The following is an 18,002-nucleotide window of genomic DNA, read 5'->3' as shown; positions in this document are numbered from 1 at the left end:
AGTCCAAAGTCTAGTTGTATTATTGGCATACATAAACGGACCAGCTGTACATGCCATTCGGAATGACAACTGTGCTAACGTCTGAACCGGCTGTTTGATGCCACCGTCGAACTGTCCACCAGCAAGCGCTCGCAGAAAATCAAGTAATCGTTTGCTTGGGTTGTAGAAAAGGATGTGCGGCCAGTTCGCCTGCCGTTCGTCTCTTATTTGGGTGCCAAACCAGAATTCTCTTGACAAGGTCAACGAAACTATCTCTCTCCTCTTCATCAAGAAAGGAAACCGCGTTGTCTAATGTTCGGTTGGGAATTAAGTCTTCGCATATAAAGCGACCTAAACTAAGTAAGTAAACTGGAAATCTCCGGATAAAGAACCACATAATACCATTGTTGTCAAAGAATGGCCCATCGAAGTACTCCTCTGCGGTCTCACATAGTCTGTCATCTTCTCGTCTAACAGGTTCCGGCCACGGGTATTCTCGCATGTATTGATACCTTTGCAAGATCTCTGGAGGGGGTGGGCCGAGTAAAGCCACCATTTCAGCCATGTGTAGTTTAGCATTGTAGCGACCTTGTTTATCATGGATATGCTGAAATAGCTCTGTGCCTTCAATCAAATCCCATAGCTTGTCCCAAGTTAGTGGATGCAACAGACTTAGGGAATAACGGAACATACCAGAACACCAAAATCCCAGATATCTGCAGGCATTTGCCACCCAATACCCAATATGACCTCTGGTGCCCGATAGTGGTCCGGCTGAATAGGCCAGACACCCCAATCATCATCTTCTTCGAGTCTCGTTGCCAAGCCAAAGTCAACAAGCTGTGGTATACTTCTCAAGCTTTTGAGTGGCCCGAAGTCACTACGAGACTGATACACTGGTCGCCCTGTCGAATCGACCTTAAAGGCCATTGGCTTTTCAAGCTGAGATTCAATAAATTCAGCAAGAACAGTTGGGTCCTCAAATGAGACCATGATATTTTTCGAGCTTTATATCTACACAATCACCTGAGTTCAGTACCATCGATGAGAAGCCTTGAAAGGGGCGTGATGGACTTACCTGTATGAACAGTCCTGCAATCTTTGTGAAGATAATCGAGGCCCGTAAGAAGGGCACGGATGTATGTTATGACGAGCGGCAATGGCATCTTTTTCTCATCAAAACGCCGTTGATACATCGATAGTGGCTCCCTCATTGGCGAATACACAAGACATGAATGAGAACCTTCTGGGCCTTCAACTTGGAAAGAGTCCAGTAATGTTCGGATGAGTGAGCGGCCGCGATGCGATGGGTCTGCCGTAGAGATGTGCTCTTCAACTTCACACTCATGACCAGCAAAGCTTGCATTGTAATTAGCAATTTTTAGTGCCACAATGCTCCCGGGCTCCTCAATCTGCCTGTATGTTGGTCAGCGACAGCAAGTCTCGAATGGCGGAGATTTTATTGAAGGCTACCTTTGCAGATCACACGCAAGCCATACCGTTGAAGACACGCCCCAGCCAACCTTTACCAGAGTCTGGTAACGGTCGCCGAGTACCTCTCCCGGCTTCGCTGGATAGAAGTACTTGGAATTGTATACTGGCGAGATCTCCTCGTCAACGAGTATGTCGGGCGGTAAAGGTGGCCCGGCAGAAGGCATGGGGAACGGTTTCTTGCGAAGCAAGGCAGTCAAACGAGGAACGGATAACCTCAGAGGATTCATTACACAGAACTTTCCTTCAAGCCAAATGACACTTGTGTTATTTATGAGTTGTTGTTCAAAAGTTGACAATCATTAAGGAGACCGAGCACGGTTGGTGAACGTTCATTCACATTGCACGATACAGGTCGCGACGTGACTAATGGATCCTGATACGGGTTGGGGGAAACAACCATTCAGCCAATAAAATCATCCAACGCTCCCGAGCTCAAGCGAAGTCAGCCTGTGACCACTTGATAGTTAATGACTATGGTAAGTACTATATGGCATCTTGACGTCAAGCAACCACAGGAGCGTGTCCAAAATGCCGCTGGTTACGCGTCATCGGAGTCAAAACAGGCTTGGCAAACGCTATTACATGCTAGACGAACATATGTCTAGAGTGAAGCTCATATTCGTGCCTCAGCTTCCCAGCACCGAGATTATGAAGCACTCACCCGGCTCGCCTGTGGTGTAGACCGAAGTACCTCTGTTCAGACTAAGCCCGCCATTCTTCCACTACCAGTAACCTGGCGGTGGTAGTAACTATGCCAATAAGTCAGTAGAATGGACATGATTATTTTGCGAACTTGGGTAGATCTAGCTCCTGTGGATCTGCTCTGGCACCCCAAGAGTCACTTATAGTAAGGTATAAGTTGGATCTGGGCCACAAAAACACGCGTATTGTAATTTCACGTGATTACAATGACCATAAAGAGTGTTTATATTGCAGCTAGTGCTTAATGAAAGCACTAGGTCAAGATCTAGGTAGGTGATATCAGCGTTAAATTCCCTATCACTTCAACTCATGATGATACTTTACTACCATTGAAATAAATTGAATAGCATCAATCAGAATTGATGCTCAAGACATGTACTAATTACCACCAGGTACAAATCATTATCAAAGTATACCCCAAAGGTTCCGACAGGATCCTGTCCAGTCGGCAGAAATTCCTGGGTTGGCTTTCCATGACTGACCGTTGATAGCACATGTACCAGACAGCTTAGGAGCAACTGTGCGAGTTGCCATGAAAGGAACAAGGTATAATGTATATAGTTAATATAGGATGTGTAGGATGTGTAGATAGGCGCTACCGCCATGTTGTCCAGGCTTCCTCACATAGTCATCTTGGTTCCGCTTATAACATAGCACTATATTTTCCAGCGCACGCTGGCTCTCGCAACGTCTTCTATAAAGAGCCTTCGTAGGGTGTCACAAAAAATTCATCCTGTAGAACCTGTAGGTCCATCCACTGCCTCTCTTCAAGGGCTGCTTCGCAATATGGCTGCGGAAGTTTTACGCAACCCCCTGGTTTACTTAAGGGGCCTCAGGCAGTATATTCAGGCCTTGTGCAATAGTGACCTATGTTACAGGCTCTAGCATGTGAAGAAGTATTTACTAAATATTTTGCCGGTAGAATCGCTCCTACTACTCGGAAGAGCGGAATACAGATTTGTTGTGATGGTAGGGAAGATGGCATGATGAGTGGCTGTCCAACGGCTGTTTGGAACAGTAACGCCGACCGGAACCCGGATGCTCACTGATTTCCTTGCTCACGCCTAGTTCAGCCTAGCTAGTTGTGTAAAATGTAAATGGTTAGTTAGTGGCAGCGAAAGCAGGTCCAGACCAGTCAGCGGGAATGATAAAACCGCGCCGTCCAACGGCCGGTCGATCTAGCGTCTGTGCCGGTGGCATTAGTGGAGCTGTGCTCATTTGACAGCGGCCCCTCCCCCTTAGCAGCAACGGTTCGTGTGTATTTCTACCGCTGCTGCGTGATTGAGCGAAGGTAATTGCATTTGAAATTGATTTTAGCACAGAGTTAACAGATCTCTATCCTGAGCGAAGATAAAGTCTAACGGCCGAGCTTCCCATTGGAGAATGCATTGGTGGTGGTGCATAATTCACCCTGACCGTAAATTGGGGCAATGTGCTCCTGGCTGCTGTCTACGATCTCAAAAACCCTGTTGATTTCCGTTTGCTTGCTTATACCCCCACCCCAGCCTTTATATCTCCCCAATTCGACATTGGCGGAGCGGCTTCCCGTGAAAGATGAGGTTTGTCGCGACCCGAAAGGCGATCGAAGCCTAATGAGTTTGCGCAGGGACGAAAGGGAGCCGGACATGAGACCAAGGTTGAACTCAAGTTCCATCCAGATGAGTGAATTAGCGGCCGTGTCTGTTATTGGTAAATATGTGTAAGCGATCTGAATATCCTCATCAAACCACTGATACCATTATACTTACAGGTGTAGTCTCTTTCGTCCCTGGCATAGGTCAAAGTGCTGAAGCGAACCAGTGCCGCGATGCACGCTGTGAAACCTGAGCGGACATATCAGTCAGTTACTATTTGGTCCAGGTGAGGCTTTCGCATACCAAGACAAAATAGTCCAAGTACCAAGACCCTTCGCCCAAGTGGCATCTGAAGCTGCCACACGCGACGGATCGGAAGTGCGAGGATGGTCAGATCCATCACAAACATAATAACGCCTTGCGCCATGAGGATGGCAAAGGAAGTGTCAACACTGTAGCATTTAGCATCAAGGATGGTTTTGTCGAATCCAGCGCGAACAGGTCGACATTGAAATGCGAGAGCCAAAGTTCCTGCGAGTGTGAAGGCCGCTAGAAATCCCAATATGCATCTGCCAGCGATGCTAATGCTGCGGGTGGGGAAAAGCCGCATTATAAAGACAGTTAAACTTGTCTTGACCGATGCAGCAACGAGCAAATAGCTGCAGAGCGCAGCATAGTAGATCTAAGTATTGCCTGTGACCTCAGTCGCTGTCCAATCTAGAGGGTGTGTTAGCTCAGCGTACCTTCCACCAAACCAGCAGGTCCGCATCTGAAACATCCTTGGTCTTTTTTCCGAGACCATAGTAGGTGATGGTATATGCAAGCGCCGAGAATCCGTTCACCATGATCTGTTGTCGCTTCAGTAATTTGTCTCACACCGCTCGAGCATTTGGGGAGACTAACAAGCGCGACCATTACCATCCAGTCATCCAGTCCCCATGAATTTAGAACAGTTTTCCGTAGGTAGAGCTAAGAGACATGTCATTGCATGAGTTGTGCTTTTCATCCTTATCAGGCGTCAGGTACATACCCGCAGACCGCAAACCAGGGTAGTTGGGATAGCAAGGACGAGGACTATGATACGGACAGTAGTAGTCATCGTAGGTAGACCACCATCTCGCGGTATGACCGTCCAGTCCATCCTGCAATTAATCTAATGTCCCACACCGGTCATTGCTTGTGTGCCATGGTAGAAATGTCGAGTCCAGAGGGGGGATCATGTCGAGGATAAAGTCCCCCGTTATTGCATTTAGCCAGGATTGAGTTGAAAATCTCTGATAAAGAAGGAATCAAATCCCTGTACTATAATAGACAACATGAAAGGCAAGAAAAACGTTGGCGTAGGATAGCGTGTGTGACTATCAGACTAGGGCTGTTCGAGCCCCGCAAATCCTGGGCTTTGTTCCGCGTGCCGGCTCCCTTGACCATCGCCAATGTGACCTATTTAATGAGCACAGTGGATACCGTACGTGGTTTCTCCTTTTCGTGAACATCCTCATTTCTTCTCCTTTATTGACCGGGGTATCTGGTAAGCAACCCTGTCATTGCAGCCTCACACACAAGCCATAATGAGCTGTGCAGCAGTCATTGCAGCGATCGTTCAGGGAGCGAACGTTGACACTTCCACAACCCCAACAATCGAGGACCTACTGTCCAAGTATGCAGCACTTTCGGATGATGAGAAGGGCTCTGTACGGGCATCCTATCTTGCCCAAGTCTTCCCTCTCTTTTTCGGAGAAAATGCCATCTTCCGGGAATCGGATGGGTATGATACCCAACGTCAAGTACCATGGTATGACGATGACACACCCTCGAGGCACATGTGCAATTGAACTAATTCTGTTACACAGGTCAATCAATTGCTGGCTCCAGCCATTAGTTGTGGTCACAGCAACGTCAGCACAGGAAGTCGCAACTGCTCTTTCTCTTTGTCGTTTCTTCAACATTAAGTTCTCTGTTCGAGGCGGCGGCCACCTACAGAACCCGGGGTTCACCAGCAATAATGACGGAGTAGTCATATCCCTTAGCAAATTCAACCATGTCAAGCTGTCGGAAGACAAGTCTACCGCTGATGTAGGACTTGGGCTAAGATGGCTTGATGTCTATAAGGCTCTCGATCTCCATGGCCTCGCAGTGGCAGGAGGTCGGATTCCAACTGTTGGCGTTCCTGGTCTTCTCCTGGGAGGAGGAATCTCCTTTCAAAACAGCCAGTATGGAGTGGGTGCAATGGGTGTAACTAATTATGAGGTAGACTTGCATGTACTGCACTCCTTCCAAATGCTCGCTAACTAGATCACAGGTTGTCCTCGCGGACTCAAGCATTGTCAATGCCAATGCGCAAGAAAATCCCGACTTATTTTGGGCCCTCAAGGGAGGCGGTCCTAACTTCGGTAAGCCTTTTCTCGGAAGTAAAATGGTTTGATTACTGACCAAACCCCAAGGTATCGTAACCAAGATGGACCTAGTGACAGTGCCTACCGAGTCGTGGGCTGAAGCTCGTGTTTACCCTCCAACAGCGTACCCCGAGCTCGTCAAGGGTCTCATGAAGTACCATGAAGCAATTGAAGTTGACAGCAAGGCATCTCTCGTCTGGCATGCTACCAGCCAGGCAATCCTTCTAGTATTCTTCTACTGTGCCCCTGTCGAGAAGCCTGCTGCATTCCAGTCATTCTATGATATCCCCTTCTTGATGGACTTTGTGCCTCCTGGCACTCGCTCAATCTATGAGCTTGTTCAGGCAGTTGCCTCCGTCATCTCACCTGAGATTTTGCAGTAGGTTGTAACGATACTTCAAAGTGTGTGGGATGCTAACAGACCCTTAGTCATGAGTTCCGAACCATGTCCAGTCGGCCGTGTTTAGAGTTGTATGAAGCAACAGAGAGGGTCCGCCGAGAACAGCAGGAGGCCTTGAGTGACGTTGAAGGCCTTGTCCTGACCAACGTATTCCAGCCCATGTCTTCCTTGGCCATGAAACAGAGTCAGAAGAACGGTGGAACGCCTCTTGGATTAGAAGCAGTAGGCCAGCAATGTATGTTGCCCTTCTTATGGTATCCTTACGAAACTAACAAGATAGGGTTCTTGTCAATGGCCGACTGGAAACATGCGAAAGACGAGGATCGCGTCCGAGAAGCAGTCCGTAAAATTGTGGATGTTGCCGAAGCGACTGCAAAGCAGGCTGGCGCGTATCTTCCATACCGGTACTCCAACTATGCGTCTCGCGATCAAGATCCACTATCCAGCTATGGTGCTGAGAATGTAGCAAGGCTCAAGAGCATTGCTGCGAAGTATGACCCTGACGGGGTGTTTCAGAAGCTGCAGAACGGTGGGTGGCTGCTTTCGAAGGTAGGATCGCAGTCAAGGGCTATCAAGTTGGCATGAGTATTATCAAACTCGGATGAAAACAAGTCTACGATTAGTGATGGACCTCGTTTTTAGGATTCAGGAGAAGTGGTCCGTCGAATTCGTAGAATGAGAAATATACGTGGCCATATGATAACCGGTTTCGATCAGCAATTGATGCATAGATTCCAAGGCTTTCAGTCTCGAATAGCTACCGCCCAAATCAACCCGAGTATAATATAAAGTCTATCTGAACACTTTTTACACATACCATTGCGTTCCAGAAAAGATAAGAGCGAAAGATCCCATAGTAACTGGTCTAAGTACAACAGAAACCTCGTCTCGTGGTTATGTTATAGAAAACCAAATGCTCATGACTAGTATATCCCTAGTGCTGAGCGCATGGCAAAAAAGCTAGATACAATTGAAGCATATATCATATAAGTGGCATGTATACCATGAACAAAGAGTCATTTTTATTCCATCGACGTTGGGTAACTGGAGAAGCAATAATCAGCGACATGCAAACCACCAAGTAGACGAACATACACTCACCATCACCTCAGCTTGCCTGCGGGTATACTTGGAAAGACTTAAATCCCTGACCCTGAGTCCAGCATCCCGAGCCCCCAAAAGTGTGAAAGTTATTGCAAGCACCGCCGCTCGCTCCATCGAAAACCCAATCCTCGGGAATCTCAGCCCTGATAGACTGAATGGTTGGGTTGTATGTCTCAAGCGAGTAGCACCCGTAACTCTGGTTTCCGGCGTATGACCACTTATATTCGGTGCACTCGGTGTCGGTATAGAGGGTCACGTTCCAGTGTACTGCGAGGGAAGTACTAGCCAAGGCCGCGATAGGGAGGATGGAGAGGAGCTGCATGGTGATGATATTCTTTGGTTTAGAGATGAAGGTGTGGAGTCTGCCAATGAATGGAAGTGGACTTGTAAATTCTCCGTTAATTGTCTGTGAGTCTGTGAATAGCTCTGCGGGCATTTCTGCAGATTATATATTGTCTTCTGACTCCTCCGTGGTAGCTGTAGCTGAAGGCTTACTGGATGATCGACATTTAGGCCCGTAAGGCGTCCAGTCAGTTAGCCAACGAAGTAAGTCCAAGATAGACATGTTCCAAATGTCTGACGCCTAAACTGAAAATAGCAACATTGTTCACCCATCAAAGTCAATGATAGACCGGGATATACGAAGTCTGCTGCGCTGTTCACGAGTCGATTGGTGAGGGTGGATAAGCGTGGGTAGATCGATCTGCAATGTGGACAAGGCTGAGTAGACCCTTGGAGGCCTGATCCATAAGATTTCTTGGCTTGTATGAACAACCCATCGTGGATTTTAGCTGCCAAGGGCAATGGTTGACATTTGAGCATGAGATCGACAATTCATCTCTATTAATAGCAAAGTAGTGGCTCTTGCATGTAAATGACACCTGACTATTCAGGCTACAACATGGATAGATTTGGCCGAGGATGTTTGCACATGTGTACTGTTTGCATCATCACCAAACAACAGCTCCAAAGGTATCCACCATCACATCACATCACATCCTGCCCACCAGTACAGCATAGACATCATACCCCCGTCGCTATATACCTCCCTGCTGCACTATATACTATATATAACCCTTCTTGCGCAGCGCACCCATCCTATAACACACACCATGGCCGACGGCGGAGGCTGGAGCACAATCGAGTCCGACGAGGTACGCAACCAATACATAGAACCAAAGCATCAAACTAACAAGCAAACCATCAATCAGGGCGTTTTCACCTCCCTCATCGAGAACCTCGGCGTCAAGGACGTCCAATTCGAAGAATTGATTTCCCTAGATGCAGACACAATCCGCTCACTAAGGTAACCCCCATACCACCTTCCACCAACACCAACTCCCCATCTCATCCACCACACCCACTAACACTACCTCCCACCCAAAACCCAGCCCCGTCTACGGCGTAATCTTCCTTTTCAAATGGATCCGCGAAACGCAACAACCATCGACCTCAACATCCTCAACGACCTCACCCCCCTCCGGCACCTACGACACCGACCCATCCCCCAACCTCTTCTTCGCGAACCAAACGATCCAAAACGCCTGCGGCACACAAGCCATCCTTTCCGTGATCCTGAACAACGACTCCTCCTCCTCCTCTTCCTCCAACAACCCCTATCCCATCAACATCGGCCCGGAACTCCACTCCTTCAAGGACTTCACAGCGGGATTCCCACCGGACCTACGCGGCGAAGCGCTCTCCAACTCGGAACTGATCCGCAGCGCACACAACGCGTTCGCGCGCGCCTCGCCATTCGTCGACGAGACCGTGCGGAATAACCAGGACGAGGAAGGGGATGTATACCATTTCATTGCGTACACGCCTGTTGATGGGAAGTTGTATGAGTTGGATGGGTTGCAGCCGCATCCGATTTCGCATGGGGGGTGTACGGCGGAGGAGTTCCCGGAGAAGGTGATTGAGGTGTTGAGGCAGAGGATTGCGCGGTATCCGGAGGGGGAGACGAGGTTTAATTTGATGGCTGTGGTGAGGGATCTGAGGGTTACGGCGAAGGAGATTGGAGATGTGGAGGCGTTGGAGAGGGAGGAGAGGAAGAGGAGGGCGTGGGCTTGGGAGAATACGTTGAGACGGTCGAATTTCGTGGGGTTCATTGGGGAGGTGTTGAAGGGGGTGGTGGGGATGAAGGAGAAGCAGGGGGAGGGGAAGTATGAGGAGTGGGTGGAGAAGGCGAAGGGGGAGACGCAGAGGAAGTTGATGAGGAGGTAAATTCATGCCTACTATCCTTATGCTGTCTACATAGCTCCGGAAATCAAGATTCTACCTAGTAAATCCGTTGAGATTCATAACTATGACATATCTATGTACAGTGGCAAGGCCGATGTCTGTTGAAGAATCGCTTCGTCATTCATGTCATCCGACTCATAATCGTAAAAGGCAAGATATTATTATAAAATAGGCTTAGTAGTCGATCATGCGAGACTTGATCACTTGTACCAGAGATTCGGGCAGCTCATCCTCCCGGATGATTTTCAGCGCCAGCAAATCGGACCAGAAGAACATTGCACGGTCCTGCGCATAGCCCAGGTAGTCGAACTCTTCAGCTTCGTCCACATCAGCATCGACTGGCGGAGTTCCGGTGGAATGATTCACTTCAGCTGTCACGCCTGAATGCACTCCGTTGCCATTGGTACCATGGTGGCCGTTTTGGGCCTTAGCTGCGGCTTCATCTGCTGCGATACCCTCCTCCATGCCAGGCACCTTGGCCTGCACAATGCCCCAGGCTACCCACTGCGCGGAGTTGAGTACTCGCCACAGCCTGGTTTGTCGCGCGTAAAACTGGATCTTAGCGCTGGTGCTGTCCTCGTGCGCTTTCTCGATGTCGAACCGAGAAGACACGTCCACATCCGGACCGTCATCTAGGCTCAATGGAGCTAGTGATGAAGTGTTGGTAGAGAGGCCTCGCATGAGAGGAGTGATGGAAGGGGAGGCTTGCTCGCGCAATCCGGGTCGATGGCTCAGATACGCTTCAATGAACTGATGCTGCTGTTCTGGGTTAGGATAGCGGCTGGTGTCGCATGCCCACGGCCGCTCCGGATCATGATAGTTGTAACACCATTCAGTCTATTGGGGTCAGTAAGGGACTTTCAATCATTGAGAAAATATTGACTCACGAAGTGGTTGGCAAACTCGATTCCTGGAGTGTTGGCTGATGCATACTCGAAGTCAATAACGACTAGCTGCTTATGCACGTTCTCGGGCCGAAGAAGTGGTGATTCGTGGCTGGGCTCCATCCGAAGCAGATTGCCATATTGAGTCTAGATAATCAGCACAGTCCCTGAGGATTGGGAATGAAGCACCTACATCATTGTGCGCAAATACCAACTGTCGCTTTATTCCGTCCATGCCTCCACAGCTGGACAAAAGCCACTTACGATATCCTTCAACTGCCTTTCTGAAGGAGGGCCAGGGAACACCGCAGACAAAGCCTCGCCGGCGCCAAGCTTCGGATGCTGCTTTGCTCTTGTTGTGCTCAGATCGGATCTCCTTGTCCAGCCAATTGATAACTTGCTCGCAGCGGTCCACCCACTTATCCCAATTCTTGAACACCATGGGCCCTCCTTCCCTCTCATCTACAAGGAGATCGATTCCGTCGTGCAATTCCCTCATTCGCTTCGCAATTTGTTTCATAGTCGGAGGATCGCGGAGCTCCTTGGGTGTAAGTGGGCGAGCTTCGAAGTACTCTTCAAACCTTCCGTTGTTGAATATACCCAACACCTTCGGGCCAATATTCTTTCGGCCTAGGCGGCGGAGGATTTGAAGCTCGTTATCTCGGTCAATCAAGTGATCTACTTGTGGCCCATAGATACGCAGCAGTAGCTTCCTACAAAGAGTTAGCTTCAGGGTTGTGTGTGTGATTTAGGTAAGGAAACTTACGGTGGGGGTTTTCTGGGTACCAATGAGTATGATCCATCTTCCGCCTTGGGCACAGGGATATTCTGTGGCGGTGTAACTACATATACGGCATTGGTTAAGGCACCACTCAGTCGAACGACGCCTATATCAGTTGCAAGTTCCATGGGAAGCTTTCGCCATCCTTTCAGCTGCATGGTATGAGTCAGCCGAAGGATTTCACTCTTGAACAGCGCCCAGGCTTCTTTATCCTTTGCGCGTCTCGCATTGACACTGTTCTCGTTGTCGTCATCTTCGGCACCACCACCGCTGTAAGCGAGAGTTTTTGAATTATCCAGCACCGCATCCACGCTAGGGGCGGCCGCCTCGTGGTCCGAAAAGTCGGATTCGGACGCAGAACCCCTACGCAACCCTTTGGAATATTGACGCCGGCGACCGGATCGTCGAGCGAGGTGTACAGAGTCCGTTCCCTGGCGGGAAGTGGCGTACTGAATGAGAATCTTTTCCAGCTTGTCGAGTGCCATTGCGGCGTCGGCACCAGAAGTCAAAGGTCTTTCCACGAGGACGCTAGCACCGTCATCATCATCGTCGTCACCATCACTGGCGACACCGTCCATGGCTAAATCTGTAGCCTTGTGAGACCTCCGTTTGGATTTTTCGCGCTGAAGCCATTCGTAGACTTGTGCGAAAAGGCTATTCTGCGGGTCTTCCTCGCCATTTTTCGACATGCCATCTTTTTCAAGGCGATGCGCGGGTTCAGTAATAACGCTGGATGTTTGACTACTTAGAGAAGCCGGCTGGTGAGTGGGCAATCTGGCTGCCGATTTCTTGGGTGCGGGCACACGATGTCTGAAGGCATTCCCTTCTGACCCAATTGCAGAAGTTTCGTGTCCATTTGTGTGGTGATGTCTCTGGGGAGAGACATTCAAACCAGTCCCCAGAATAGGTTGTGGTCCTTTAGATGACAGGTCAGAATCCATCAACACTTTAAGGGGGTAGTCCAGACAGGGAAGGTTAAAAGACCGCAAAAGGGAGAGGTTTAGGACGGTTGATCGAATACCAGCAGTCGCAGTGGGCTATGAGATCATTTGACCCGGAAGCAGAGCCTCGGAGAACCTACGACTACGGGGTTGTGGGCGCCCAAGGAAAGGGGGAATGGGTTGACGGGAAGTTAACCAAGAAAGGAACCTACCATCAAAATCAAGACCAGAAAGACCGGTCTGGTCGGTGACTGAGGGCATGTCCAGACAATGGCGAAGAGTACGTCTTATTGGCAAAAAGAGTGATCTGGTAACCCATCCAAGGCCGTAAGTGCGGGAAGCAGATCACTTTGCGACTGGCCGTGGCGTAATCGGCACCTGGAAAATGGCGGAGAATTTGGAGCTGGGGATCCTCCGTACTATATGCCAGGTCCGTGCGGGTACAGTGGGAGAAGAACGGATCACAGGAGTTGGAACGCTCAGGGACGGCCCAAGGTGGTCTTTGAGAAGATAGCTGAATTGTGGATGGATTGATGGAGTTGACACTGCGAACGGAACTGGAGGGGATAATGGATTTGGGGCACACAGGAGAGGAAAAAATGCGACCAAGTGGGGACAGAGATAAGTAGCGGTCCAGCAAAGGAAAAATACGGTCGGAATCCGATCCCGTTCGTCACTTTTCTTTTAAGAAGCAAAGCTTGAGAATTTCGCAATGAAAAGGAAGCCGAACAAATTCAGATCACAGCTGGAATGGACAACAAACGTGGTGACGGCCAAGGCGGACGAAAATTGACGACAGATGGCTGAGTGGCGAAGGACGGTGTGGTGTGGCTTGTCGAAGAAAAAAGAACGATCGTAGAGGTTGAGCCGCGAAAGGTGGAAAATGATGGAGCATCGAGGAACGGGGAATCAACGTGTGTGTATGTCTCAGGTGACTTGGCGATTCCACCCGTCAAACCCACAATAATCCAGGGTCTGCTGCTATGATTCAATCGTTCAACAAAAAGGTACTATGTTGCCTCAGCCATGCTCAGCTAGAAACGCCACAGACGCAGGCTGCTAAGGAGACACCTCTCGTATGCGGACGGTGAATATTGTAGCTAGTCTGGTGGCACACGACACCTGTGGTTTGCCCACCTCCTGGTCTTACTCGACTAGGACCAATCCCGAGGCATTGTTTGGACCAAAGTATGGGTCGCGACCGGGGACCGAAACGTTGTTGTCATTCACTCGCACACCGGGGGGAGATAAGCAGCAAGCAACCTGACCGCAACCTCGGGATGATGAGCGTGAACAGCATATGTAGACGCCCGTGCTTATACTCCGTAGAAGAGACTGGCATCGTTTCATCCATCTGGGTGTAGATCAGGCATACTGCATTGAGTCGCATTGGGGGAAAAGCCTTGAGTGTGCCACTTAGATTAGGAGATAGAGTCAAGTCCATCTTAACACAGGAAGAAGCATTTGTTTGCTTTACTCCGTACAAACGGTCAACGGTAGAGGCCCACATAGTGGTGTCCCCATCGATAATCCTCAATTGTTGTCACCGTTATTGGGCCGGGATGAGATTTTGTCGCACGGGGTCACTCTATGAGTTTCATACTGGAAAACGCAGTCGCAACTGGCATTCTTTGCTTCACTTGGCATGGTTTTGTTCACTCTTATATGTGTCGGTGGGAAAGTGAGAGAAAAGGTGAAAAGAAGAAAGAGGGGTTGGCGAGGGGAAAATAAGCCACATCTCCGGAATGTATTCCTTGCTGCCCGTCTTTTCAGGCATTACTGCAGGCCGGCCTGATTCCAGCGCGATCTCGTCATATTGGTCCAATGATACCTCACACTTCATAGTGTTACTATGGTCGGATCAACTTTCATTCTCAATATGATACTATGGTCAAATCTGATCACATTTCCAAGGCGAGAAGCCCAGGACTTACAGTGGGCGTTCTATGAGGATGGCTGATCAAAAATACTCGGCCAGCTAAACCGACATATGCCTTATCATTCTAATTGAAATTCGTTCTTTTACTAACAAATATAGCCATCGCCAGCTTAGCCCATCAATCCAACTTCTTCGCCATATAAACTCGCTTCCACCCCCTATTATCCGCACGATGTGTCTCCGCATAGCCCATCCGTGTATATATGGCTATATTTCAACCATCGTCTCATTCGTATGCAGCTGAAGGGTGTGATAGCCTGCCAACCGAGCCGACTCATCAGCGAACTCTAAAAGCCTGCGACCTAACCCAGTACCCCGTGCAGACTCAGCAACGGCTAGATTATCCACGATCATGGAGCCCTCCTGGGGGACAAGCATGACGGTGCCCTTTATTTCACCGTCTCGCTCGATCACGTAGACGACTCCGTCTTTGATCAGTGCAGTGTAGTCGTCTAACATCGGCTGAGGCTTCCTTCCCATGCGAGCGATGTAGATAGAAAAGGCTTCTTGTATGATTGCCTCGATGATGGTTTGATCGTCGGGCGTTGCTTGTCGGATACTGGTAGACATTCTGTGTCTGGTCCGTCCTCTCCTTCGATGTGATGGATCTCTTGTTCTTGTGGCTTGATTTGGGAGAGTTTGTCTTCGTAGCAACTTAGTTAGTATTTCCTGAAGAAGTGAGTATTACTTTCTTACTCAGTGTGGAAGTACTCATGAATGCAGTAAATGTACTGCGATTTGTTCTCGTTGCGGGGATGTCTGTGACTCAATCCATGTCGGATTCCGGGGCAGCTACGCGCTACTACAAGTGGTCATCTCGAGCTAGTGTTTAGTCCGTCCAATGATGAGTGTAGTTACATGTAAGCCTCTTGTATTTGTGTCAGCACGTCTATATCGTCTATATTGTCGCTATGCAAATAAGCAGGGGTTGTAGACCAGCTACTCTAGCAGAAATCTAGTTCCAGCCATGGATAATCCTTAACCTTCCGCCTGGTCTCGAGTCTGTAGCCACCTCCTAGTGGTAGGTGACACTCCACACCTTGTAGCCATCTCGGGAGTGTTTGGTAGAGTTCATCTGCAGGCCTCCTTGACCGTCTAGTGTGATAACAGTCGAGTTGACATACTGTAAACCATATCCGTGACCATTTCCCAGGAAGGCAATCTTCACTTCTGCAGCATCGTCCCGGCGACCAGCTGGCAGCAGACTTCCGTGTGGGCCAAGCCACTTGCCGTCCAGTGCACTGGAGAGTTTGAATATCTGGCTCTCTTCACCGCTGGAATAGTGAATGACCCATCTTTGTTTCTTGTCACTGTGGTCCGAACGCGCTGCGCTGCTGCTTAACCTGGTTGTGTTTCCAGTATTGGTGAGCGCATATCCAGACTTCTCGAAAACGAGGTACCGTCCCTCAGTCAGGTAGCCGACAACCTCTTTGTATCCGTCCTCGAAAAACAATGACTCTGTCACATTTAGCTTCCCATATGGTACAGGAGGACGGGGCTCTGGAAACGTTGCTTCGCAGTTGGATGTGCCGACGTAAGAGCCTGAAGACATTTCAGGCTTTTCAGCCTTTGGCAGTTTTGGGAGGCTGGTGTCGGGCTATTTCACGGATTAGCTCATGCAGTGGATAGAGTGGGATTGTCGTACATGGTCTAGGTCTAGTGCATTGACGAGGTTGGACATATGCTCCCGGCGCCAGTGAACCATTTCTGGCGTCTGCACATTCTCATACCCCCTTGCCGTAAGCCACTGCTCCAAGAACAGAATTTGAGAATTATGATCCGCCCTCTCAGTGAAGACACGGTTGCCACGGGTCCACGGGGACACCATATAGAAAGGTACCCGAAGGCCTAAGAAGTCAGCATGAATATTATAACATGGGTTGATGGCCGGACTTACCAGGTCCAACATATAGTTTTCCAAAGACGCCATAAGGATCCTCCATCCACTCACCCGGTGTGCCTTCTGGTGAGTGGAAAGGAATGACATGGTCTCCATAACCACCAGATTCTATCATATTGTTAGACTCGCTTAGTAAAGAGCTGATTAGTTGTGACTTGCCATCGTAGCTTATCATGAGCAGCGTAGAATCGTAGTCGGGGCTACTCGTCACAGCATCCACAACCTTCTTCTGCAGCCAGGCACCGTCCTTGGGCATATAAGGTGGGTGCTCTGACAACTCTGCAGGGCCGACAATAAAGCTGATTTCCGGAAGGGTCTCATTGGCAGCAGCTTCATAGAAGGTTTCTAATCCCAAAAACGCCATGCCTTTCTCTACGAGCGGTGAGGAAGACGAAGCGTTCTGGTACTGCTCAAACCGGGCCAGAGGGTTGTCGTCAAAGTTGTCTTTATCCTGGTAGACCTGCCATGAGACGCCTGCCTCTTCGTAGACTTCAAAGATTGTTTTCCATTTGAGGGGATAGCAGTTGATATTATAGCTATCGCACCCTGAAGTCAACAGTCAGCTAAGTTCCAGCGGTATGATATAGTGTATAATAGTCGGAGCAGACGTACCAGGTGTTACATTGTTGTCGATATAAACACCGCCTTGATCGGGCTTTTGAGGTCCACCAGGTACATTGACGGAGCCGCTCACTAGGGTAACACGGTTTGGATTGGTAGAGGTTACTTGGGACTCCTGTGGGGTATTAGACATAACTTTGACAGTGTGATAGCAGAAACATACTTGATACATATCGCCGGTCGTCCAACCCTCGGCGATAGCATAATGAACAGGGATATCGTCTCTCTTAAAATAGCCCCAACTCCAAGGTGTGTTATTGCGGGCCCAGTGGTTATTCAGTCCTCCGTTGAGCGAGGCATGGCTATCCTCGTAACCGTTATCTCCCGCTGCCATGCACTGGATTGCGTCTGTCGTGTTCCCCCCTTGGTAACCTAGATACCAAGGGAGGAGGGTTGTTGTAGCATTGGACATGTCTGGATCGACTTGTCTAATACTATTATCAGCACAAGACCTCGAAAACATACGAAATCACACTGACTGGTACCAAACAGGTAATCCATCTGGATTCACCTGCACGTTTGGATCGTTGAATCCTCGAACGCCTGCCATTGTGCCAAAGTACTGTACAATGTTATTTGGTTTGCCCGGGATTGAGGAGCTCACGTACTTACACTATTCCATGATCGGTTCTCCTGCATAAAGATCACAACATGCTTGATGTCCTTCAGTGAACCGGCAGAAACTGACCTGCTCCCGAGGAGCAAAGCCAAGGCAGTAGAACCAAGCAATAACATTTTGAAGCGGCTACTCTTGAGAGTGTTGTATGATGTGGCTTCAGGCACATTCCAGCTGCTATATATATTTCGAAAATCTTGAGCGGTAGTGGGGACTCTGCATGGTCTAGGTCCAGACAAGACCACAACACCGAACAGTTGATAAGCCATGAATCCCGACGCATCCATAGTATTCCAACTGTCTGGGTCATAAATACACCTGCCAAAGTGGGACGTAACATGGAATAGTGTTTGTCATTGCAGATCGGATTCGACGAGCCATTATTTGGGCCGCGCTAGAGCGAAGAGCGATCGTCCTCTATGGTGGGTAA

General features: G+C 49.2%; 8 protein-coding genes across 8 annotated transcripts; 2 read left to right on the top strand and 6 right to left on the bottom strand.

Moving 5' to 3' along the window:
• Positions 1 to 139: 139 nt before the first annotated feature.
• Positions 140 to 1,637, bottom strand: BO83DRAFT_404948 (putative protein kinase; the record flags this gene model as incomplete). Its single annotated transcript, XM_025533764.1, has 5 exons — positions 140 to 330; positions 382 to 622; positions 673 to 985; positions 1,054 to 1,395; positions 1,468 to 1,637. 5 exons carry the CDS (start codon positions 1,635 to 1,637, stop codon positions 140 to 142), a joined length of 1,257 nt encoding a protein of 418 aa, XP_025392550.1.
• Positions 1,638 to 3,532: 1,895 nt separating this feature from the next.
• On the bottom strand, positions 3,533 to 4,928 carry BO83DRAFT_433608 (uncharacterized protein; the record flags this gene model as incomplete). The annotated part of the gene is made up of 6 exons (XM_025535701.1): positions 4,780 to 4,928; positions 4,653 to 4,718; positions 4,493 to 4,597; positions 4,053 to 4,431; positions 3,924 to 3,998; positions 3,533 to 3,855 (listed from the first exon to the last, which is right to left on the bottom strand). Exons 1-6 carry the CDS (start codon positions 4,888 to 4,890, stop codon positions 3,533 to 3,535), a joined length of 1,059 nt encoding a protein of 352 aa, XP_025392549.1. The 5' UTR covers positions 4,891 to 4,928.
• A 329-nt stretch (positions 4,929 to 5,257) lies between these two features.
• Positions 5,258 to 7,260, top strand: BO83DRAFT_433607 (FAD-binding oxidoreductase). The gene is made up of 6 exons (XM_025535700.1): positions 5,258 to 5,541; positions 5,600 to 5,996; positions 6,049 to 6,139; positions 6,191 to 6,521; positions 6,572 to 6,777; positions 6,823 to 7,260. Exons 1-6 carry the CDS (start codon positions 5,318 to 5,320, stop codon positions 7,125 to 7,127), a joined length of 1,554 nt encoding a protein of 517 aa, XP_025392548.1. The 5' UTR covers positions 5,258 to 5,317; the 3' UTR covers positions 7,128 to 7,260.
• A 72-nt stretch (positions 7,261 to 7,332) lies between these two features.
• Positions 7,333 to 8,437, bottom strand: BO83DRAFT_374392 (uncharacterized protein). The gene is made up of 2 exons (XM_025530189.1): positions 7,644 to 8,437; positions 7,333 to 7,586 (listed from the first exon to the last, which is right to left on the bottom strand). The coding sequence occupies exon 1, from the start codon at positions 7,966 to 7,968 to the stop codon at positions 7,651 to 7,653; it is 318 nt and encodes a 105-aa protein (XP_025392547.1). The 5' UTR covers positions 7,969 to 8,437; the 3' UTR covers positions 7,333 to 7,586; positions 7,644 to 7,650.
• A 213-nt stretch (positions 8,438 to 8,650) lies between these two features.
• On the top strand, positions 8,651 to 9,995 carry BO83DRAFT_352161 (putative 26S proteasome-associated ubiquitin C-terminal hydrolase; the record flags this gene model as incomplete). The annotated part of the gene is made up of 4 exons (XM_025528982.1): positions 8,651 to 8,800; positions 8,858 to 8,952; positions 9,038 to 9,868; positions 9,974 to 9,995. Exons 1-4 carry the CDS (start codon positions 8,759 to 8,761, stop codon positions 9,993 to 9,995), a joined length of 990 nt encoding a protein of 329 aa, XP_025392546.1. The 5' UTR covers positions 8,651 to 8,758.
• Positions 9,972 to 12,996, bottom strand: BO83DRAFT_78340 (putative choline kinase). The gene is made up of 5 exons (XM_025537608.1): positions 12,709 to 12,996; positions 11,541 to 12,471; positions 10,968 to 11,487; positions 10,778 to 10,921; positions 9,972 to 10,727 (listed from the first exon to the last, which is right to left on the bottom strand). Exons 1-5 carry the CDS (start codon positions 12,755 to 12,757, stop codon positions 10,065 to 10,067), a joined length of 2,307 nt encoding a protein of 768 aa, XP_025392545.1. The 5' UTR covers positions 12,758 to 12,996; the 3' UTR covers positions 9,972 to 10,064.
• Positions 12,997 to 14,468: 1,472 nt separating this feature from the next.
• BO83DRAFT_433603 (GNAT family N-acetyltransferase) lies at positions 14,469 to 15,189 on the bottom strand. Its single transcript, XM_025535699.1, has 2 exons — positions 15,132 to 15,189; positions 14,469 to 15,078 (listed from the first exon to the last, which is right to left on the bottom strand). The coding sequence occupies exon 2, from the start codon at positions 15,003 to 15,005 to the stop codon at positions 14,643 to 14,645; it is 363 nt and encodes a 120-aa protein (XP_025392544.1). The 5' UTR covers positions 15,006 to 15,078; positions 15,132 to 15,189; the 3' UTR covers positions 14,469 to 14,642.
• A 236-nt stretch (positions 15,190 to 15,425) lies between these two features.
• Positions 15,426 to 17,691, bottom strand: BO83DRAFT_404943 (nonhemolytic phospholipases C family protein; the record flags this gene model as incomplete). The annotated part of the gene is made up of 8 exons (XM_025533763.1): positions 15,426 to 16,032; positions 16,081 to 16,283; positions 16,333 to 16,443; positions 16,495 to 16,881; positions 16,948 to 17,071; positions 17,120 to 17,384; positions 17,436 to 17,518; positions 17,569 to 17,691. The coding sequence occupies 8 exons, from the start codon at positions 17,689 to 17,691 to the stop codon at positions 15,451 to 15,453; spliced, it is 1,878 nt and encodes a 625-aa protein (XP_025392543.1). The 3' UTR covers positions 15,426 to 15,450.
• Between the last annotated feature and the right edge of the window lie 311 nt (positions 17,692 to 18,002).

Source organism: Aspergillus eucalypticola, assembly GCF_003184535.1.
Source record: "Aspergillus eucalypticola CBS 122712 chromosome Unknown BO83scaffold_2, whole genome shotgun sequence".
Classification (NCBI taxonomy): domain Eukaryota; kingdom Fungi; phylum Ascomycota; class Eurotiomycetes; order Eurotiales; family Aspergillaceae; genus Aspergillus; species Aspergillus eucalypticola.
Note: the sequence above shows the minus strand (reverse complement) of the source record. Positions and strands in the feature narration are given on the sequence as shown.